Source organism: Chanodichthys erythropterus, chromosome 1 (genome assembly GCF_024489055.1).
Source record: "Chanodichthys erythropterus isolate Z2021 chromosome 1, ASM2448905v1, whole genome shotgun sequence".
NCBI lineage: Eukaryota > Metazoa > Chordata > Actinopteri > Cypriniformes > Xenocyprididae > Chanodichthys > Chanodichthys erythropterus.
The window spans coordinates 14198894-14217541 of NC_090221.1; the positions used below are offsets into that span (position 1 = coordinate 14198894).

The 18648-nt window shown below is 38.1% G+C and overlaps 1 protein-coding gene across 4 annotated transcripts in view; it reads right to left on the reverse strand.

The window, feature by feature from the left end:
* Window positions 1–18648, reverse strand: part of pcdh19 (protocadherin 19) — a 58333-nt gene that overhangs the window by 18948 nt on the left and 20737 nt on the right. For all 4 annotated transcript variants that reach the window (XM_067380905.1, XM_067380890.1, XM_067380897.1 and 1 more), the window contains exons 3-4: window positions 8597–8655; window positions 5494–5666 (exon numbers count right to left, since the gene is read on the reverse strand). In XM_067380905.1, coding sequence (XP_067237006.1) covers window positions 5494–5666; window positions 8597–8655 — 232 coding nt within the window. The remainder of the gene's footprint in view (window positions 1–5493; window positions 5667–8596; window positions 8656–18648) is intronic.

Sequence of the window (18648 nt, forward strand, 5' to 3'; positions counted from 1 at the left end):
GATTCTTTTTTCAAAATCTTTGTTATTGAATTGTTATTGTTATTATAGTTTGTTTTCCTTGAAATAGTTTTAATTATTGTCATGATGTGCATTTGTCATCTCCATTATCATTGACAAAATCAAAACCCTTCATTAACATCCATTTTCATCAGTAATTTCATTGACTAATTTAACACTGCACTTAGCCCATTAAAGGCAAAAATGTGTGGCATTTTGATTAATATGTTTTTCATATCATTTTCATTAATTACACACTATAGAAATGTAATTAAATGCAATAAGTCCAAATTATATAACCATGTATACCTGTGTGTTTCATATGAGGCAGAAACTCAGTGAGCCTTTAATGTCTGATTCAGTCAAATGTTAATATTAGTTTTTAAGAGAAGTCAGCTGTCATGATGCACCCTTGAGGCTGCAGTTCAGTTCAGAGTCAAGAGAAAACCGCAGTAGACTGTCAAAGACATCATTTCTCCTGCTCTCTGCACCCTGCTTACCTGACTCAGAGTCCTCTCTCTGTCTTTCTCTGTACCCGTCTTCATTTTGACATCTGTCAGCATTTGCATTAGGCGATCAGAGACCCCCCCACACACACAAAAAAAAAAAAGAAAAAGAAAAGAAAAAAATGTTCACCTAAAAGTTTGGGGCGAGACTGGAGTGCAAAAACTGTTATTTATAGTTGTCAATTATTTTAATATCAGAAAAACTGGCAGGAAAGTTGAGCAGTACAGTGTGTACACAGATCTTGCCTGTAACGGGTTGGAGAGAAGGAGAGGACGACTAAAGAGGAGGAGTTTGTGATGGGTGAGGGGGTCCATGGGGGGTGGTGGAGACAAAAAGGGAAACTCTTTTATCAATTTCATCAAAATCAATTAGAAGCCAGAGTCTACTGATGGGGCACTGGGTGGAGGAGGGAGTGTAAAATCCTGGGGCATGGGAGGAGATACAAGCCCGTGGGGAAAGAGGAATTGATGAATAAAAGACTCCCGGGGTCGGGGACACTCTGAGTGGAACATGCTGGAACTCAGCAGCTGCAAATTGAGCTGCCAAAGCTCTTCAATCTCCTCTGGGGGTGGGAAAAAAGAGAGAGGAGAAGAAGAGCTTAATGGTGACTGTCATTTTGTCTGGTGGGACTGGGAACTCTACAAATAGCCTTCAACCAGACCTCTGGCCTAGAACAAACAAAATCAGCAGTCATTCCTCGAGATTCACAGATTTGTTTGGGCCCGCACGGGCCGTAAATGCTCTTGAAGGGATGTGGAAAGTAAATGCAGAAGTATTTTTCATGTTTATATGCTATTTCTATCAGGTACCATCATCCTCAAGAGTCTTTTGCTACTAAACTGATGTATAATTCAACACAGGAAGGCTTTAAACACAGAGGGAAGGGTTCAGGCAACGAAGTCCACGCCATAATGCATTCATCACCATTTCACTGAGCACTGTAGGTAATTCTGCCCTAATTCGATCATTAGTCTTGACTCTTGACCACCACAGCCCTCAGCCTGCTACAGTAGCATAAGCACCGTCTCCCATGCTGTCAAGAACGTGCCATCTCCAAATAAGTGCAACGTTTCATGCCATAGAAGCCTCCATAAATTGCCGTATTCTTGAAATAAAGAGTGCAAACTGCAGGAAATAGGCATAGATCATGGTAATAGAATAAAAAGGCTATGAAGGAAGCACCCCTGAGGAAGTTTGTGTATTGTGTATTAAGAGACTACAGTCCTAAGAGGGCTTTTTTCCCCCGTTCTCACACTACATCTCACAATAGAAGAAAAGTTGGGGAGGAGCCTTTTTAAATCGGAGGTAACACTGTGTCCCTGGTGCAAACGTTACCTTTTCAAAGAGCTGCGTGAATCATAAGCATTTACACTGCTTGGCAGCCTGGGGAATGAGACAGGAGGGAGCTTAACTATCCCTCAACTTCCTGCCTCTGTCTGTTTCCAGGAAGAACGAGTGGGGAGTGGGGGGGGGACATAAAAACAAAAGCAAAAAGGGGAAACAAAGGAGAGTTTTTATATCCAGAATCTCTGTTTATCTCCTCTGGCAATTGCAGTTTAAAGTTGTTTCACTGTACTAGAACAGTTAAAGGGTAGATCAGAGGTATTCCCACTAGAAACGCTGTATGCTTTAGTGTCTTGGTGAATGAGTGTGTCTATTTCCTAGCTGGAAATTCAGCCTCTGGTTGGTTTTTGGTGAATCTGTAAGAAACCAAACTAACACCAAACTCTAGTGTAGCACCTTTTATGATATAAAATAAGCTACAAGAGCCGCTAAACATGAGGATCTCAGAACTTCCAGCAAAAAGTCCACCTGAGGTTTCAGCAAGCACTCTTCAGCAAATAATAAAGTGCAATAAAGTTTCCGCCCACTTTTTCAGTAGCCTTCGTTCCAGATGTAGTTTCCCATAGGGATTAAAAGAGTTAAACCAAATAAGCTATGAGGTGAATCACAAAAGCGGCAAACTTTGAAGGGGAAAAAAACTACAATGCCATGAAGCATTGCAAATGACAATTAACCTAAAGGATTAGTTCACTTTAAAATGAAAATTACCTCAAGCTTTACTCAGCCTCAAGCCATCCTAGGTGTATATGACTTTCTTCTTTCAGGCGAATACAATCAGGGTTATATTAATAATCACTCTGATGCTCCTAAGATTTTTAATGGCAGTGCACGGAAACCACCTGTTTGAAACTTACGAAAGTGCATCCATCCATCATAAACGTACTACATACAGCTCCGGGGGGTTAATAAAGGCCTTCTGAAGTGAAGCAATGCATTTGTGTAAGAAAAATATACATATTTAACACGTTATAAAGTAAAATATCTAGCTTCTGCCAGACTGCTTTCAGATTTAACTTACGAAGAAAGTGCGATGCCTCACGCAGATCAAAACACTTACACTATGTCTTACGCCTTCCATATTCAATTTATGAAACATTTTCTATTTTTTCTGTGAGATGAATATGGAAGGCGGTCTGGTGGAAGTTAGTTATCTTACTTTGTAATGTGGTAAATATGGATATTTTTCTTACACAAAGCATCGCTTCACTTCAGAAGGCCTTTATTAACTCCCCAGAGCCGTGTGGAGTATGTTTATGATGGGTGGATGCATGTTCTTGAGCTTCAAACAGGTAGTTTCCATTCGCTGCCATTATAAAGCCTAGGGTGCTAATCAGGGTGATTATTAATATAACTCTGATTGTATTCATCTGAAAGAAGAAAGTCATATACACCTAAGATGGCTTGAGGGTGAGTAAATCATGGAGTAATTTTCATTTTAAAGTGAACTAATCCTTTAAAAAACAACAGAGAAATGTGCAATTATTCATCTAAAGAAATATAAAACTAGTCATCCTAATTCTCTGATTGGAGATTTTTTTGCAGAATAATGGGTAATGAAGTTTTTTACTAGGAATTTTGCTATTAAACATGGTTATTTTAAAAAAATACATTTAAATAACATGAGTTGATGGTTTCAATAAAAATCAGAAAATGACAGGAATTTTTATTTCTGGCACCCAACAGTTGCACTCTATAAGACTGCAGAGACTGTAATGGCAGAAGAATTCCATTATGTTTCTGCATATGTAATGTCCATGGTCAGTTCATTTCATAATTATCAACAGGCTATGATACATCCGCGGCTATAGACTTTTAAAGGACTTAAATGAGAGCTGTCTGTGCACTGCATTGTTTTTCACTGGGGTAAATGGGCCTGTAACTTCTGCTGAATAATATGATAGAAGACATGCCTCAAAATGACATTAGTATCTGATACTTGTCACCATCTAATGGCTTTGGTTAAAACCGATGACAGCGATGTTGAAGTGCTTGCTCATTTTGCTTATCTGCTATCCTTTATTTTCAATGTTTGCTTGCTCATGGCCAGATAAGAGCTTTGCTAATGATAAAATGGCTGACCTGGAAAAGCTTCATCTATTTGTAACATTCTCTGTGTACATTTTTCTAATTGTGTCCAATACAGTATGTGAGTGCCAAGCTGGAGGGTATGTCAGAATGCATTTTATGAGTCCTATATATGCATTTCTCTTACAGAGAGACGTCTACAACAACTTAAACTGTAGTCAGGAGACTTACTAATTGTTCATCACACATTGACAGGAAGTTGGCGGTGGAAGAAATGCAGAAAGATCTCCATCATGGAAACCCAGAGGCTTGTAATTCCTCTCAGCGTTTTCCATAGCGCAGACAACACATGGACGCCACGGTGAGCCTAGCAATGTTCAAACAAATCTGCTGATGCATCCGACATGTTTACATATAAAATTTAAATGGGAGAACATTTCCTCCCTCCGGTTGCCAAGTAGCCATACGTCTTGCGATTTATCTGGAGAACAAGCCAGTTAATTAGCCTGCTGGAATTAGCCATAGAGCACACGATCTGGACCAAATGAGATCTTAATTGGTTCACCTGCCAATTCTACATAATTCAGGCTCCTGCTTTACAGAGGGGAAAAAACACAATGAGGAAGAACAAGCTAAATTATTTTATAGCCGTTAACTTGGTCTTTTCTCATCCTTAGCTCTCTTATTAGGCTCTTCTTCCCCAAGCAAGACACAGAGATCTGTAAGCAGCAGTACCATGAGTCAGACGCAGCCAGGCTTGATTTAACGCGTCGCAGGCGTGCCATAATGCGTCACGTTCTTTAAACTCCAATCTGAGTGATCGTTCTGTTGATTTTAATGACCTCATTTCCCTCAGAAATGCTCTTTATTCTACATTTATTCTTTATTCTGCTCTTTATTCTTTATTTTTTATTATAATTTATTTATTTTTTTTTTTCTTTTCAGCAAATGTCAAGCTCTCATTGTAATTCAGAAAATTGGTTGACTAATTTCCATCCCACAAGAATAGAGTTTTCGGTATTGACTATTAGTGGCCACTGGAGGTGTTCAATTGTCCTAAATTACATAGATCAAAGGCTGATTGAGCATGACAACACAAAACAATCGGTGCAATAAAACCATTCAGAGCCCTCTTTTGGTCTTCTCCGCGCTTTGATCCTCAGTAGCGCTGCCACTCGTCTCTCTATAACTTTGTAGCATTGAGTGACAGTAGCTGAGAGTGAACATGACCTCCTACTGACTCCTGCCATCATACCGGATGTCTTTAACGGCAGTCAAAAAAAAGAAAAAAGAAAAAGAAACATCAACATTAATTCCCTGCTAAATGATCCGTGTGAATTATGCATGAGGAGACTGCGTGATATGTAGATTTCCACCTTCAACCTTTGTCAGCCTAATTGCTGCCATTTAGGTCTAGATCTGAAGTGTTGCAGTCGACTGCAGACGCGGCTCACATCCGTCAATAATGTTCCTGGGCTTCGTATCAAAGACACTCCAGGAAGAGAAGTGCTGCCTGTGCATTAGCTAGGCGCCTCAAGGCCAACTCTGCCAGCGAAGCTACGTCTTGATTTTTTTTTTTTTCTTATATGCTTTCAGCTAGTCAAGATCTTTCTGTCTTACCTTGGTCAGGTAGCTGCGAGTTGTTGGGGGGTACGGTCATATTCAGGACATCGTTGACAGCCGTGTCAGCGTAGTGCCCTCTCTGAACATCATGTTCGCTGTCGGTTTGGTCGCTCTCCTCATGCCCGCTGTCCTTCAGACTGTTTCCTTCCATGTCCTTGAATGTTGACGTGCTACAGCCAGGTGAAGGAGAAAAGACGAGAAAGAAGGATAGTGTTATTTGTCTGTCAACTTTGGTTTCATCACTCTCTCTCTCTTCACCCCATGCTACCTCTATTTGTCTTCTAGCTACACCTTTGGTGTAGCTGGAAAGAGGTGGTTTTACTAAGATTCTTATATGGTGGGATAAAGGATCAGGGGTCAATGGCCTGCACTCACTACATTTGAGTGAACTACAATGGCCTGCATGTTCCTACATTTTCTATAGACGCTTTCAGGAATACGTCTTGTATATCTGTGGATTGCAGATGCATTTATAGGATAGTTGACCCAAAAATGAAAACTTTGTCATCATTTACTCACCCTTATGTCAAACTCTCAAGCTCTGGTTTTCTTTTATCTATGTAACACAAAAGGTGGATATTGAAAAATATCTTGACTGCTCTCTAATGTAAGTGAATGAGGATTAGGGTTGTCAAAATCCAAAATGAAAAAAATAAAAATAAAAAATGTATTATAAAAGCGATGCATATGATGGATTTGTGTGAGGAACAGACCAAAATAAAGGCATATTATGGTGATGATTAAGTCATTAGAGGTTAATATTTTTAATTTCTCCAGAATAATATACAAAATGATTTGTCTGAAATACTTTTATGATTCTTTTTTGTCTTTTAAAACTTGATTGCCTTTCACTTTCATGGTATTGACAAAAGGATATTCTTAAAATTCACTGTAACACTTTACAATAAAATGGAAAAAACAATAATAATAATAATAATAAAAATAAAAAAATGCTTCTAAAGCATTTTTTAATCTTAGCTATTTTTGATAGCTCATTTTTATTTTTTAACCAGTGTTAACTAATGGAGCCAGGGAGTGAGTAAATGATAACAGAACTATGGCCCTCATTTATCAAATGATCGTATGCCAGAAAACTGTACGTACGCTTGTTTGCACGCAAAATTTGGCATTTATCAATATGAGCGTGAGAGGTGGCTACGATCAAATCTCACGTGAAGTCTCAGCTCGTGTACGCACGTTTTTGAGTCAGCGGGAACTTGCGTGAAGCATAGTAAATCTGGTGGAGAATTGTTATGAGAACATTTAGATGATTTTCCTGACCAACAATCACTCACTAATCATTAACCATTAAATGACATGATTAAAATGTCAAATTAATTTGTCAAATTATTAGTTTTATTTACGTTTTTTTAATTAGTTTTTTTTTTTTATTTAAATTAATTGTATTGATTACAATTATGAGGTTCAGGGGTGTTTTTAGAGTAAGATAAATCTATTTTTAATGTGATTACTTCCTCTTCATGGCCGGCTTATGTTTCTCTGTGTCGTAAAATATAGGGCGAGGCTTCTAAAATTTGGGGCGTGATATTTAAATGACGATTGTTTTCAGCCGCCACATTTATCAACACCCGTTCATTCGTGCGCCGAGCTATGATTCTTTTATTGCATAGGTTTTTTAACGTAAACAAAATCAGGCCACTTATTGAGGAAAACTTGTTGGTCACATAAACCCCTGGAAGTTTTAAAAAAGAGGTGTAATAATTTGAGCAAACTATGCTTTCCCTCTTCACCTACATTCAATGACTTGAAAGAGCGAGAGGGGTAAAAAAAGAAGCTGCAAATTGACAGCTGTAGTGCACAAGCCTGATTTCCCTTAATTTGATAGTTAGCCCAGTGGAACACATTCAGCTTCTGAAGCAACAGCGAGGATCAGAAACGCATGCATACACAAACACACACTGACTTACATAGACAAAAGCATCTCTGTAGCCTCTTCTAAGTAGAAAGAGAGGAGGGAGAGAGAAAGGGGGGTTCTAGCAATGTCACTGCAATGGTGGTACTGCAGCCTCTGATTTTATCAGTCTAATTGCACCTGTCCCAGTCTGTGCGCCCACAGGCTCCAGAGGGGATTTCTTTGTAGTGTCGCAGAGCCAAACAGCCGACACTTGAATACTCTTCGTTTATGTAAACATAGGCAGTGCTTTCTTCAGAAGATAAAATTGCTGTAATTGGTTTGAAAAATGCGGTACTGAGGTAAACCGGAATGTTCTTTTGCTTCAGGTAAGAGAGGCATTACAGTCCCGGCGCACATCCGTAGCATATCTGCATGCCAATGGTCCATGCCAGTCAATAGCCTCCTTTTAGGTGGACTGAGGAATGCTGGCCAAGTCCTGCCAGTACAAAGGATCTATTGTCCTTGCTCCTTTCTTCAAAAATGCGTAATAACGTTACCTTTTCCTTATCTCTGTGGCCTTACAAAGCCCTCCTTGTATGCACTGAGGAAGAATCCCCTGGAATTCCAGGATTAAAATTCATGTAGATTTAGCTATCTGATTAACATCTACACAGATGTAGCTTAACCACCCAAGCCTCCTCCGCTCTGGGCTACAGCTTTAATATTCTCTAACATGTAATATGTATACACTTTGCAGGGATTTGATGGAATTATTCATATTAGGGAAAAAAGAAGAAATACTTGATGAGGATGTGCTAAATCACTTATAATACTGAATTATTAACACTTAACACTGGCCATTTATAAACATTTTGAGCATTAATATCTTACCCACAATATGTGGCCAACCCTAAGACTTTATTTATTGGTAATTTGTAATGAGAAAAGGCATTTTAAAAGGGCCGTATATTTTTAAGATAAAGAGAGTGCTGTACGGTGGCACTAAAGTTTAATTGTATGTTCATCCACTGAAACTAATATGCAAAATATCTGACACTTGGTACACCCAGTCAATGTGGAAAAGGCAGAATTTGTACTAAATTACTAGTATTGCACATGCAAATAGGGTGTTTAGCATACTACAAAAGAAAATATGAAGAAAAAAAAGAAACTATGATCTGTCCGCTTTAAGAACACATCTAAATAAGTGAGATAAGTTAATCTGATTGCTTTATAAAGACATACCTTTTAATTAGGTGTGCTCTGCTGTTTACATAACTGGAGTCAATGGAATAATTCTCCGTCTGGGGGAAAGAGACAGAATTAAAGAGGGAGGGAGGGAGAGAGAAAGAAAGAGAGAGAGAGAACAAAAATGAATTTAATTATGCAGTAACCAAAATAATGTCACCAGTAATTGCCTTTCAATATAAATGTTATTTTACACAAAGACTCTAGTTAGCTTTCTGGGCTTTCAAAAGCAAACTCCCCCATTCTCTTTCTAAGCACATGTGGCCTGTTCTGCTGCAGTGAGTCTGCTCCTGTCGTCACTCCTCCAGCCTCCCCCACCCACAAAACCATCCTTAGTCAGACCACGCTCTTCAAAATGTCATTAAGCCAGACTGGGGAATAGAGGAGGGGTTTGGGGGTTAGAGAAGAAAGTTTCCTCTCTTCGAGTACTGCTTTTCCTCACAACACTTTTGAGGATGCTAATGGGGAAATATCAAAGAAATAAATAAACGGAGGGAGGAAATTAAGAGCATGTCAGGGGATTTTTTAACTTTGCAATTGCAGATGAAAAAGCCTCGATCTGCATTTGATGACTCTTTGACCCACATTGAAAAAGACACTTCAGAGTCTTCTGGAAGGCATTGCTTTCTGAATAAAAGACTAGAAGTGTGCTGTAGAGCTGGGTAATATATTTATCGAGTATCTGCAGTATATTTGTGGTGGTATTGCTGGTGTTCTGAAATTAAGCAACATAAATATGAATAATGCAAAGACTTTAATGCCCTTCATATTTGGTCATTAAATTTTGTAAACAGCATGACTAATTTCACAATCCTCTTTGACTTGTAACTTGCAGGAATTAGAGTGTGAAGACAGATATGCTCCCAAGTCATGTTGGTAAGTTCAATTAATTTCCATGAATAACTTTAATGTGAATTGGAACTTTATTCAACGATTCATTTGCATGGTCAAAAAGTCTCCACATTGCATTTTTCATATTTAAAATGAATAGTATAAAACATTCACATTTTATTTTCACTGTAAATGACTGTTGCTCAGTTAGTGCATATAATGTTAAGAAATAGTATTATCTTCATTTAGTGAAAACAATCTGGCTGATTTCCTTTTTGGATTAAACATTTTCAATCTAACTGGCTACTACACATGCATGTATTTTCCATTGGGAGAAACCTGCCTCTCAGATTCAACTTCAGCTGATTCTAAACCGAGATAGAAAAGAATTCAGTGGCTTCCTTCCAGGGGTATGTCTAGCCATCAGCCCCTCTGACAACAGCAGTCACCCAGACGATAAGAAGGTTAATGCAGACGGTGCAACAAGACCAATGATTATGCTGCCAGCCAGGGACCTCCAGACTAGCTGCTGGGAGACAGATACAAGCTATCATAATCACATACAGAATAACTCTGCATAAATCTATGATCCCAAACACATGCCCATTTCCTTTCCAATTCCCACCATATATCACCAGTGACTAGGAGATCCCTACAGCACAAAAAGTTACAACTGTAAATACATAAAAGTGACGTTAGTGGAAATTATTTCACAATGGATTTATTAGATCGTACTTCGTGAACTTTTACTGTTTTTTTTTTATTATTTTTTTTAACTATTATATTATAGTTCTTAGGCCACCACCAGATTTGTTGTTTTATAAATGTTTTAATGACCATATATATTTATTTCTCTGTATCTTTATAAAGTTAAAAACAGAAAATACAGGAAATCTGTTAAAAAAAAAAAGAAAAGAAAAAAAAAAAGAACAAAATGGCTTCTTTAAGCAAAACTATTATTTACTGTGACCTCTTGGACTTCTTTCAGTTTCTTATAGAAAACTTCTCATCAGATTTTGAAAGTTTTCTTGGCCTTCCAGTCCTTTTCCATTCCATTAGGTTTAAGAGAGCCAGGTTCCTGTTATTGTTCAAGTGTAAGAGGAGGTCACTAAATACTTGCCACTTTAGCTTGTAGAAGCCTTTTTTTTGTCCTGATTTTTTTTTAATACTGCATACAAATTTCCTGTATTTTTTTGGTTATATTCTAATAAAAAGACATAATTAAAACAACATATAATGGTGGCCTAAGACTTTTGCACAGTACTGTTTATTATATTATGCAAACATTGTTATGTCCACTAAGACCAAATACATTAACGTTGCCATATTATTAACGTGCCAAAATGATTTTGATAGTTGTCATGATTGAATTAATTTTAACAATATATATATATATATATATATATATATATATATATATATATATATATATATATATATATATATATATATATATATATATGTAAGAAAGCCTGTTAAATATATTATATTATTAAATAATATTTAATTTTTTTTTTACTAATTTTGACTTTGTTTTTGTAGTGTAGTAATGCTCATCACTGTCGACCTCAGACCTTCTTCCATCTTCAGTCAAAATAAGCTGCAGCTTACCACTTCACCTCCACACTTCTTAATTGCCTCCACGCATGATAATATTTTAATTACAAGTGACGGCTGACCAGAAGTCTAATTGAGATGTTTGGGCTGCTGAAATCTGGACCCATTGAAGGTTAATGTCCTCTTTTATGTGTGTGTGTGTGTGTGTGTGTGTGTGTGTGTGTGTGTGTGTGTGTGTGTTTGGGGGGGAGGTTTTTTTTGCCTGTGTGTGTTTGCTATGGCTGTAATTAAACCTTAAGTCATTGTAATCAAGGAGATCATTTGTAAAAAGCCATTTTAATTAACATTATATTAGCAGACCTCAATTTGGAACATACTCTTGTTTGTTCTCGCTGCAGTTATTTGCCTCTTTGTTCATGTCCGTCTTGACTTGATTAATATCAAAGTAATAGGCATGAGCAATTATTTCAGAACTCTAACAAGGCAGGTGTGTGTGTGTGTGTATTATATATATATATATATATATATATATATATATATATATATATATATATATATATATATATATATGCAAAGAGTTTGGGTTTTTTATGCCACCTGTGCTCTACTTTAGTCCCTGTGAGAACTCATTACAGAGCCTTTCCATCTCTACAGTCATCCACAAAAAGACTAATGAATAGCAATGCACTGAATAACAAGGGGAAGGCTTCATTAAAAAAAAGACAGTATACAAATTTCCAAATGATGTGCCTCTATGTGGCCAGCCCATAATTGGTTCTGAGCAGCCTTATCCAGATCTCTGCTGGGAGAGCGAGAGTCCTCCTTGTGTATCTACACATATGAAGCGATGCTCTCACTCTCCTCGGCCACGGCACTTAAAACAAATGAGAGCACTGTTGAAACGCAGTTACACTGCACGGATCACTAACCCTTTTACGAGAAGAGTCGCTATCGATGATGCAGGCTCCGTCATCTCAGCAGATTTCCTTCTGTTGACATTTTGATCTCTCTGCTTATATCAGAGTGGGCTAATTGGAGTAATAGCTTCAGTTATGCAAATGCAGCTGCTGTTCCATAGAGACGTCTCACTGATAGATATTACGAAATATGCTTCAGTACTGTATTCGAGCAGATATCAACATGTTCTTTGAAGAACGTGATATATGAGTGCCATTATTCAACAACAAAAGCATCTATTGATGTGTGGTGATGATTCGCTAATGGATCATGATAATTAGTAAGCTTCCATCAAAAAGGGATATCAATTGTATTGCACAACGTTCTTGTGTTTTTCATTAATTCAGGTTGATGGCCAGAGGGCATTTAAGAGGCGCCCTTGGCCCATAGAGGTCTTTATGCCAGAGAGCTTCCATGCATTAGCGGCAATCTTCCTGTAAAGTAATGTACTGTATGCCTACACCACTGACCGCCATCAAATCATAAGGACTATCAATATTTCTTTCACAGAGGTTGGGTTTCAGGCTCAGAGATGAGGGCTGCTTAAACTACAGACGAGCTGCCACAAATGGCTACTTAATCAGGTTCTACAATGTGTTGTTATGATCCGAGCGGCCCCAGTTTGGCGGCCAGTGTCACCTTATCCCCGTAATTATTGTTGTGTTTCTTCCCACATACTTAAGGGTCCGGCGGGGCAAATCGCACCCTAAGAGCTCTGTGAGTGAAGGCTGAAAAGCTGGAGAGGAAAGTAATGGAAAGGGGGCGGTTAACGAGACCTTCAGAGAGCAAGGCGACACCCTAACCTCATTTTTTTCTCTCTCTCTCTCTCTCTCTAACCTGCAGCCTCTAACCCCAACCAAACTCTTCCAACTCCAGCCAGCGGAGAGGAAAAGCAATCTCCTCGCTTAGTTGCCACTGTGAGATTTGATTTGCCTTCTTCCCAGCGTGACAATTGGTTCCGTAGTCCGGATGCAAGAGTGTTCATTGTACAGGGGCCAGATGCAACGAGCGAGTTCTTCAGGTGGTAAAGCAATGGGGAAAAAAACATACTTGTCACACCTCTGCTGCAATTTATGTATTATCTCTACTAAGACTGATACATCAGACCGTACTTACATTTACACATGCAAATTATGCACTAATTCAAACTGCACGCTAGAACGGCGATTAATAATTATCAGACTCTACCCTTGTTTTCACCGCCGTAGATAAAATGCCTATTAAATCTGATTTTAATTCATTTCAGGACAAAAAACGAGTTAAATTAAAGCGCAAAGCATTTTAGGGACAAAGAAAAAGGTGTCTTGAAGATCAAGCGAGTCCCTTTTTCTTCTTTCTAACTCCACTAAAGTTCAAATGCTCCTAATATGTCACAGTCAGAGGTGGAAAAGCATATTCTCACTGCACTTCCACGAATACAAATGCTGCGGCTAAATAAAATTATTGTATTAAAAAAAAAAAAAAAAAAAGGATTATGTATTAGATGAACTAAAAAAGCAATATGAAGGACCTCAATTAAAATAAAACCATTCCATTAACTCATTTTAATAGCAGTTTGGTGTTCGCTGTTATTTGGAAGCTGACTCTTCAGTCATCTTATGGCTTATTTACACAGTCCCCAGAGTGCTGGGAGGAAATCAGTACTCATAATGAGCCCTGTTGTTTATTTACCTCCATCCACAAGGAGCTTACTGAGGAGAGGTTATCATGAGGCAAAGGCAGGTAGTGCATAGCTATTTTCTTGTTTAAAAAAAAAAAAAAAAAAACTGGAGACAGGCTTTGTTGAGCAGGGCTTAGTGATAGGAGCAGAAATGAGCCTGTAGCAAGGGTGGCATTTTCCACGGAGGCTTAGGAGATGTCTATATGTCTACAAATGTAGTGCTGCAGTGAGGCTGCAGAGAAATTACGTGTGTGCTGTTTGACTCTGCGAATGGAGCAGGGGAGTCTCACACCCGCCGGCACATTGAAAGCCAATCTCAACATGGATTCACTCTGCACAGACATCACACACTTTCCCTTTTTCCTTCTATGACATGCAGGCCTTCCTTAACTTTCATTTTCATTGTTTTCTTGCCTCCTACTCCCTTGAAGCCTTCTCTTTTCACCCTGCCATCTTTTTGGTGGGTCTGCAGCATCTCTAAGCCGCTCGTCTCGTTCCACACGGCACCCGTGAAGGCAGGAACGGACCACCGCGGCTTCATCTTCGCACCTGGTAGGAGTGGATTTATCCTTCCTTTCCCAGCTCAGAGAAAGACAGCACTCCTCAGCCCGGTGTTAGGTTGCCAACCCCTGATTATAGAATTTCCCATAGATCCTCTGCCATCTGCTATATTATAGATTTCCCTCCCTTCTCTTCCAGACCGTGTGAGCCCTAGGGGAGGCTCGACAGTAAAAAGCGAGGTGAAGGAGTGCCTCAGGCTCGCCCTGGCATCGGGATGAGATTACGTTTTCTATTTCTGCCTCTTCGGAAGGAACCGTGATGAATATCAGGACTTGTTGTCGTTTAATAGAAGCCGGCTACCTACAAACACAAATTATAATGAATCAATCGCTACGGGAGCCCATGTGACAAATAATCTGCCATATCCTCGAGATCATTCCACTTCATCACCTGTCAATTCACACTCAACCCAGTTTGGCTCGTTGCAAATCCATCTTATTATGAAGCCATTTCCGAGTATAAACGCTTTTGGAGCTTTAAACTTGCTGTATGTTATTGTTAAAAAGGAAAAAAAAAAAAACACCCAGTCAAAGTGATTTGTACTTTCAAAAAAGTCTGTATCCTACGGTAACCTTACCATACCGGCTTCGCATTATTCCTCTAACTAAAGCAGTGCTCCATGGGGACAAAACAATGTGTTACAAATGAGTAAACACAATATGCTTCCCTACCTCATTCATTCAACATAGTTTTTTTTTTTCTGTGAAGTGTAGTAGATATATTTCCTTTAAGAAAGCTCTCATAAACAACCAAAGGAGAAATGGGTTTTTCCCAGATCACCCGTTAACAGAAAAGGGAAAAAGAAAATGCCCTTCTGTTTGATCCTGTAAAAGACTCAATCTACATTTGCTAAGGGCTATAGGCTCCATTCAGTTTGTGTGTGATTAATTATGCATACATTAATAGCAGCTATGTTAATAATTCATAAGGTCGTCATATGTCAGAACTCTCTGCCTTTTAGCATGATAAAAAGATTTAAATAACCTTTCCTATCATGCATATATGCATTCCTCCAAGGAGGATCATACTGTTATGTTGTTTGCTAACTTTAGGCCCACATTCCTACTGTGACACTCATTTGTGATCTACTGTATATGTGAGCATGTGAACTTTGATATTTCTCTTTTACAAGAAGACTTGGGTTGTTTGTTGTTGGCCTGTGGTGTTTGGGAATTGATCAGATACTCTGTCCACTATAAATAGCTCTTTGGACGTTACAATATCCTTTTCAACCCGCAGCGTGTCTCTGTGTATTTCACAGATTCACAATCTGCTTGGATGTTTTACAGGAAGCAGACTGGTCTTAATAGAAGAGAAGGTGTGTGTGTGTGTGATTGTGGTGGTGTGTGGGTGGGGGACCTTGGCTATCATGTTGCATTTTCAAAGGACAGTTTAGACATAGAAACTAATGAAACTCGAATGGTCGCTACTAGCAGAAGTCAGTCCTGTGGGATTTTATTCGAATTCAAATGCTTGGACTAAAACAGATTCACTCCCTTCATTCAAAAGGCTCCTCGCATCCACCTGGCGTCACCTGGGATGGAAAAGGAGAGTCATCGGGATAATAGCGGAATGTACAAACCTGTGTTGGTTTACTAGCCTTCAGATAAAAGGATGTGACACGCACAGGTTATTGAGGTACAGTCTTTGTTTTCCTACTGAATTAGGGGAATTTTATTTCAATTCTGGCTCTTAGTATTATTAGGAAATCTATAATGAATACATTACTGTTCAAAAGATTGTGGTTAGTAATTTTTTATGTTTTTGAAAGAAGTGTCTTATACTCATCATTTATCTGATCATTTGAGTGAAATATTAATTTAAAATAACTGTTTTCTGTTTCATTATATTTTAGAATGCAATTTATTCCTGTGATGGCAAAGCTGAATTTTCAGCATCATTACTCCAGTTTTCAGTGTCACATGATCCTTCAGAAATCTTTCTAATATGCTGATGTGGTGCTCCAGAATGATCAGAATATGACAAAACATTGATCTTAAAAGTCTTTACTGTCACTTTTGATCAATTTAATGCATCCTCGCTCAATAAAAGTATAAATTTCTTTAAGAAAAATCTTACTGACCCCCAATTTTTGAACAGTAGTGTAAATGAATCATAAATATTATAAAGTATAAATATATCATAATCATATAAACTAATTTTCAAACAATTCTATAGGTTTTTAAAGTTTTCTTTTAATCTAAATACTTAAACAGCACTGTTTGTAACATGTCTAGCATATTTAATGGTGCTTGTTAATTTGCCTATTCTTAAAAGGTTTGCTCATGATAGATAGATATATAGACAGACAGATAGATAGACAGACCGACAGACAGGCAGGCAGGTGCCAAATGACTCTGGTTGCACTGTTGAACATGAAGAGAGTGAGTGCTTCGCCTGTTATATTCACAGCTCAGGATGAGCACCATTGAGCCATTTTACACCATAGTCATGCATCTTTCTGTTTCTCTCTCCCTCACTGACACACTCGCTAATACACACAGAGACTCATTCGGCGGGCGTGAGTGGAGATGAGCGATGTGAACACCTTTACATCAGTGTAATATCCAGCACTGGGCTCCAGCAGGGAGAGTGCCGACTCATCCATTCTGGATGCTGCTTTTGTTATGAGTGTAAATCATATACTCGCTTGACACTTTGATCCAAAATAATGACATAGTATCTAGGGGTATATCCTCCCAAATATCTGTCAACGTACTGAGATGTCTAACAGACCATGCCACCCTCCCCCATGCCTTCAGCCCATTTGCTTCCCTCGCCAAAAGTGTGACACCTTTTCACAATGACAAGGCACAAAAGCATCATTCCAGGATTTTTTTTTCTTTTTCCTGTGGATGGAAATTTGCAGCTACTCATTACAGACTCTTAGTCTCCCCGGATATACTCCCTGTCTGTCTCTGCCTCAAGTGCACTTTCTCTTTCTCACTCTGTTTTTTTCATCTCTCTCTTTTCCCCCTCTCTAAGATGGATTGAGCCAGCCTCCTTATTGACATCTTCTTACTGACATCCCTAACAGATGAGATGCGTTGAGATGCAATGTGCAAACAGGAAGCAGTGCGGTAGAATGCAGGTGGAACTTCATCATCTTTCACTAATCCCTCCAACCTTCCCCACTTATTCAAACAAACAGTGTTTACTGAATACTTGGCTTCGGTTCCCAGGCTCCAGAGCTACGGTGTAGCAGTTACCACATGGTCTAGACATTTTGAGGTGATGCTAATACGAATGACAGATTCAAGCCTCTCTCTCTTTCCAATATGTAACAATTTAACTGTGGTTCTCATAAGAGGTTCTCAAAAATCATTCACTTCTTCACATTCAAATCAGCTGCTTTAACGATACATGCAAAAACCCTGCATAGTTTTGTTTCTCCTTCTATGTTGTTAATAATGTCTTATCCCTCATCCATCTTTTGTGTTAAAACATTATAAAATTGAGTAAATATTGACAGACATTTTGGGTGAACTTACCCTTTAATATGGTTATTGCAATGCAGTATCTCTTTCTTTCTTTCTTGCTCTCTTTCTTTCTTTTTCTTTCTTGCTCTCTTGCTTTCTTTTTTAAATGCATTTTTATCATTTAAATGATTCAAATATATTTTTTAAGCCTACTGATAATGTGACAAGTGAAAATGCTAAGTTAATATTTATTTGGTTTAAAAAAATAAATAAATAAGAATTTAAACTTACCTGCCCTGCTAATACTGTTGGCTTTTTTATTTATTTTTTTTATTATTTTTTTTTTTACTTTTGGGGATTTTTTATTTATTTTTGGACAAAATCATCTGCTAAATAATGTATTTGTATTTTTTATTATTACTCATTATTAGGTGGCTACATTTTGTAACAATTTGTGACCTGTTTTGGCAAAATGAGTCTGAATGCTTAAGGGCTGATTATTCTAGCTACAGGCAAAACAAGTGAAAAAATGTAAATTTTGGTTGAAATTGAGGTTCACACAAAAATTAGTTCATTAAGCCCACGTCTAGCCATCCCAGTGCTCCAAATAGCAAATAAACATCTAAAAGTATCATTATTTGTACGTTTTCTGAGAGGAGTACCTTTTCATTTGACCATGAAAAATGCAGTTTTTCTCTGCACGTTTCTGGACAATTGGTGCTTCTTCTCAGCACAAGTTTGGTATAGTTGTAAAGCATAGCATTCCAACTTTGTGAATATTCAAAGCAAATTCTCAATGGCATGAGTATGAACCAATGAAATGTGATTTTAAACTCATGCTGATGTAAATAAAATGATCCCACTCGCACTGAGTGACAGATCCTAATCAAGCGCACAAAGATGATATCCTGATATACACATTTACACAGAATTACAGTATTTCAAAAAAATCTGTCTTGGCGAGTATTCACACAAACATTATCTGTTATGTCTTAAGTGAATGTTTGGTTAACTGTTGGGGAAAAAAATCGGATGTGTAACATTATTTTAGATCCATGTGGTAC